Genomic DNA, 5,398 nt, shown 5'->3' with positions numbered 1-5,398 from the left:
TTGAATTGGGAGAAACTCAATCCAATTAAATTTTGGACCAGCCTAAGGGGGAAGTGGGCATTTGCTTATTACATTCCAATGTCACATCATATATACACACTTTATGCACGTCCTTCATGTTTTACATGTCTTATGATACCTAAGCACACTTAGTGAAAAATCTTGGATTTGATCTTGGATTAGTGGGTTGAACCATAGCTGAAATTCACTAATCATAATTAGTAAAATTTTGGCTCCACAAATTCAAATTCAAATTCAAGTGAAATTTGAATAGAAATTCAAATTTTCCTCCAATTTTGTGACATTTAGGTTATAAATAAAAGCCTTGTGTATACATTTTTTCAACTTTAATCATTTGAGAATTACACTTCAAAATTCAAACCGCATTTGAGACATAAAATTTGATGTTTCTTCTCTCCTTCTCCCTCCACTCATCTCCTACCTTCAAACTTTTATCCATAACTTTCTATGGTGATGAACTTGTTCTTGACTCATCTTCTCCTTAAAGTGACATCTCTAATTATCTTTCTTTCTTCTCCATTCCGCTACCATTGATTTTCAAGAAACAAAAAACTCCATGATAAAAAAAATCCAAGACCTACAAGCTCCACTTGTAGCTACTTTACTAAGGCCTACTCAAAACTACAATGTGAGCTTTTGTTCATAATTTTGTATTGGATTGTGTGATCCCTTGATAGAATTCCATTGCAATATGAATTAATTGAATTCTTTTTTTTGAAAATTTAACCCATTGCATATCATTGTTCTGAACACTAAGATCCATCTAGTTAAAGTGGTTTAAATCTAGTGTTTCGTATGAAGTGCTTAACCGAAGTGTGGATCATGCAAGCTTATCAGAAAGCTCTGAAAGAAGCTCATAAAGCAATAGCTTAAAATTACACGAGTGAATTCACAAACTAATGCAAATGAAACACTAAGTATTTATCTTCAAATATAACATGCAACCCATCATATTGACGCAATCGTAACAGTAAATGGTCTAAGATGTTCATGTGACATTGGACATAGCCACTACATAACACCGTAAACTCTTGAGAGAAGATAAATAAAAGAAATAAAAGATATCAACGACAGATTAAAAAAGGGGTTTCATTTGAAAATATATACAAGTTATTTTGCACCTATAGATTCTGCTTTGTTTACAGAGAGATTGAACTTTGCCTTCCTTAGCTTTTCTTCAGCATCATATTACCAGCCTATTCATATGAACAAGAATCCATTTTAACCTTATAGACCGCTCTGCGAACTTTGACAATCAACTTAGCATTGTTGGATGTCCTGTCTGTAGCATTCTCTTGATCATGTCCATCCCAAATGCAGAATCTGATGAACTGGTCATTGACAGCACAGGGTTAACTTAGCAGCTTCAGCAGAATTTTCAAACAGAGAAGTAACTACAACTCATCACTCAATATACCAAGGGTATTAATCTTTATTCTCAAAATCTCAGCGTATGAAATAATTTCTTTTTATACCATAAAAATTAAAGAAATAACAAAAATATACTCAAATAAATAATGTATGTTTTGATGATAATTCTAAAAGTTTTTTTATCGTGTCACAAAGATCACAAAGCAGATACTGCAGAGACCCTGATTAGCATTTGACCTGTTGATTTAGGAACATTTCAGAACTATAAGTAAATATGTGACAACAAAATAATATACAGTGAAGACCATGGAAACTACAGTTGCTAATGCCTAGCCTAGCCTACAATGAAGGATGGGGAGACTCCCCAATGAGTAGGAAATATAAACTGTCAAAGTCAAGGCATTCATTCTGCTAAAGGAGCTAAAATGCATAAGATATGCACTTCTTTGTGAATTACCAATTACCCCAACACTTACAAGAGCCAAGCCTTTTCTACGAGGTGGAGTCATCAATTACATGGATTGAAAGATGCCATAATGTCTATCATAATCATGTGTATCGACAAATTAATTATTTAACTTTAAATCCTTCTTAATAGTTTTGACTACAGTCTCCCTCTACCTCCAGTGATTGAACTACTGACAGGAACCATGACTCTTTTAGGTTAGAGGATGATCAGTTGCTGAATCCAAGCCCAAGTAAACCAGCCAACTGGTAGGTTTACTCCAGAAAGAGCAAGAAGACTCGAGGAACTGCAATGTATGGTAGTTACTGGCAGTTGATGTGTTGTGTAAGGCAGTTATTGTAAAAAAAAAAACTGTTACACAGAGCAGTTTTTGTGAGAGGGGAGAGTTAGTTATGTTTTTATTTAATTATATATAGTAATTCAGAGAGGTGGGGAGTATATGTCATGAATGTCAGTCTTAGAACACAGAAATATTCTCTCAAGGAGCCCTAGGCTCTGGAATTGTCTTTATGCTGTGTGTTGTTTGAATTCAATAAAATTCCCCTCTCAGTTTCAATTTCAGAATTAGTGTTCTAACAATCTAACAATTACCCTCCATTTGATCTATAATCCTTACTGAGGCTTTTACAAGTATTCTCCATAAATACCCTAACTTTTTCTCTAATGCATTAATCCTTAATCTTAGCTTGTCTATCATATCCAGTCATCCAATGTGATATTGTCATCTTTTCTTGATTGTATTCTCTCATTGGCTTTTCACCATTAACATTCAATTTCATACAACAACAACAACACAGGTCTTATAGCTACACAACAAATTCTTTACAGCTAATGCTCATCAAGCCCCTTAATTTATGAATCTAGAGCCCAATTCACATCATTTCCACAATGGCATAAACTTGTAACAAGTAATATTTTAAGTCCAAAAAAATATGCCTATCAAATCACAGCACTCTATAGAGAACATGACGTGTTAGACTTGCATTTGTTGAATTAGAGATATGTCTTACCTAACTACACCTTTATTTACAAACGATTCATCACAAAACAATGAGAAAAACAAGGAAAGCATGGGGGTCACTGCGTATCATCCAAAAAGTCCATTCTTGAAATTAGGTACACTTAGTGGGTAACAAAATATCAACAATAAAAATTAAATCATGTTAGCACTAATTTTCTCCAACACTGATCTCAATCCACATAAAACTATTTACTGTTTGAAAATTTTCATGTTATGCAGAAGAGGTAGCTTGTTTTCAGTAAATCTACATTCTCGAACAATAACTGATACAATGCCTCTTAAACAATTTATGTTAATTAACACTTCTCTTAAAATAGTTTTCTTGAATCCTATGTATAATTCCCCGTGGTGGATCTAAGATGCCTGAATTGTACAACTTGTGACCCAATGTTATTCTGAAATTTCACCTATAAAACATTGCTAGTTTGCATCTTACAACATGTGTGTCTCATTACATTATATGTACTTTAATTTAACCCCACTTAACCACAAACCCTTGGACCAAAGCTCCAAAGACATCATATTATCAACACAATCAGCTAAGTAGAACACTCAATTCAGAATCAAGGCTATCAAAATATTAATGAAATATATGAAATGCAAAATCACAACTGATATGGGCAGCAAGCGTAATCACAACTCACCTAGGGATTGTAATTTCATAGGGAAATGAAACAGCACCCTCAAGATTTGGTATAGGTGGAACATGATCCTTCTTCTCATTAACAAATTTAATTATCTGAAATAAAACCTCACGAAGCGATGCCTCCAGTGCTGCACTTCGAGCATTTCTATCCTCCAATGCTCCCTCTACTTGTAAGAAACACAGGAAAACAGGTAAATTCACAGTAGGAGTGAAACATGAAAAGAGATTTAGTTTGACGAACAGAGCAATCAATGCACCTCCAGGATCAACAACTTTGGAATGATGATACTTGCTAGAATGTGCCTTCGGATGCTGGGCCACATTCAGATTAATATACCACTGCTCCCAATACAAACGTTCAATCTTGTTACTGAACCAAGACGCCTGTTTGTTCTTCACCTCATAGAAAGATAAACATATCTGCACCATCCAATTCACAACCCTATCAAAAAAATTATTTACAGTAAAACAAAAACCAAAGACAAAAAACCTACTAGCACCATTTTCATCACATCGCTGACCTGACTCTTCTTGTTTGGGTGCTTCTCCACCCAACAAACAAACTGCTCAATCTTCTCATCTATTTTCTTTTCAAGCTCTGCCTCTCCACATTGCACCTTCACACAGAAAATGAGATAAAAACCAAAACAAAGCACAATAAGTTTAGTGTGTATTTGAGTGAGTGTTTGCAAAATTGATTTTAAATGAAATTGATTTCGTAAAATTGATTCTGATTAGAGTTATTTCAGATTATGTTTAGGTGTTTTTATCCTAAAAGCAAGTTAATATTAAAATTCAGTACAAAATTTCTGATTCAATGTGAAAACAACCTAAAATTGCTTCAACTCAAAATCAATTCTAAACCCATAATCGATATTTCAGCTTGAGATCAAACATGTTAAAAATTAATCTAAAATCACTTTATCTGGTGATTTGGAGTTGGATAACTCAACTGAAACCAAACAATTACTTAAATTATCGGTGTATTTTATTGTACATAAGACACAGTTAAATAGGATTTCTAAGAGAATAACTCGCGCACACGTGATAACATCAACAAATTGAGATTAAAAAAGTACATAAGTGACGTCAAATAGCTCCAAGTCAACGTCTTTAGGGCGCACGAGACCCAAGGCACGGTGAAAGACGATCGTGTGCAATATGCCTGCAACACCGTTACTCTGATTATCGCAATTCAACAAAACGCAACGATATAAAAATAAAATAAAATAAAAAAAATCATAATCCGAAAAGCGAGTAACAATAGAGAGTTGAAGAATTACATCGCAAGACCTCGCGTATCTCAAAATGCTCCAGTTCCAGTTCCTTGAGCTGGCACACTTCACAGTTCATAATTGGATGAAACCCTAGGAAGGAAGGCTGTGTGCGAAGAGGAGAGGGAAAAGCGTGGAACAAAGATTATAAGGCAATAGCGTAGGCGTGGAGTGTTTCTGATTCAACTGTAGGAGTTTCAATTACTTGTTCGTGTTTGCAATCAGTGTGGGAGAGACACGGAGGAGATGGTTTTACTTTGCCTTTGAGAGATATCATATTAAATAAGTTAAACTAGTTTTTGGATCCGTGCACTGCATCGTTTTTTTTAGTACTATATAAGAATTATTATGAATGTAGATATTTTATAAAAGAAAATAATGTCATGATATCTTGTAAAATAAATAAGTAGGAAAACAAATCAAATTTACAAAAAATCAAAAATAATATTAAAATTTTGTGTTTATTTATTATATTCATGAAGACATTTATCTATAATACACAACATATTTTATATTTTAATATATAATTTCTATCTTAATAAAAAAAAGTTTCTTCCCTAAAATTGAGCATAAATTTTCTTAGTTGCTTTTAAAAAAAT

At 33.6% G+C, this 5,398-nt stretch overlaps 1 protein-coding gene across 2 annotated transcripts; it reads right to left on the bottom strand.

The window, feature by feature from the left end:
- Positions 1-887: 887 nt before the first annotated feature.
- LOC100811916 (autophagy-related protein 101-like) lies at positions 888-5,115 on the bottom strand. 2 transcript variants are annotated; one of them, NM_001255520.3, is made up of 6 exons: positions 4,809-5,115; positions 4,605-4,690; positions 4,047-4,142; positions 3,783-3,945; positions 3,524-3,689; positions 888-1,352 (listed from the first exon to the last, which is right to left on the bottom strand). In NM_001255520.3, exons 1-6 carry the CDS (start codon positions 4,876-4,878, stop codon positions 1,277-1,279), a joined length of 657 nt encoding a protein of 218 aa, NP_001242449.2. In that variant the 5' UTR covers positions 4,879-5,115; the 3' UTR covers positions 888-1,276. The 2 variants fall into 2 exon arrangements, with proteins under 2 accessions (NP_001242449.2, XP_006600215.1); XM_006600152.3 differs by having other exon boundaries at positions 942-1,352; positions 3,524-3,692; positions 4,809-5,111.
- Positions 5,116-5,398: the final 283 nt, after the last annotated feature.

This window comes from Glycine max, chromosome 17 (genome assembly GCF_000004515.6).
Source record: "Glycine max cultivar Williams 82 chromosome 17, Glycine_max_v4.0, whole genome shotgun sequence".
NCBI classification, from domain to species: domain Eukaryota; kingdom Viridiplantae; phylum Streptophyta; class Magnoliopsida; order Fabales; family Fabaceae; genus Glycine; species Glycine max.
The sequence above is the reverse complement of the archived record's forward strand: the minus strand, read 5'-3'. Positions and strand labels throughout refer to the sequence as shown.

What these genes read in the sequence shown, in the direction of transcription:
- LOC100811916 (XM_006600152.3), bottom strand. Translation starts at nt 4,878, where the DNA reads ATGAACTGTGAAGTGTGCCAGCTCAAGGAACTGGAACTGGAGCATTTT. An exon ending in GATACGCGAGGTCTTGCGAT is followed by an intron (nt 4,691 to 4,808) that starts GTAATTCTTCAA and finishes ACGGTGTTGCAG; the next exon opens with GCATATTGCACACGATCGTC. An exon ending in AGCTATTTGACGTCACTTAT is followed by an intron (nt 4,143 to 4,604) that starts GTACTTTTTTAA and finishes TTCTGTGTGAAG; the next exon opens with GTGCAATGTGGAGAGGCAGA.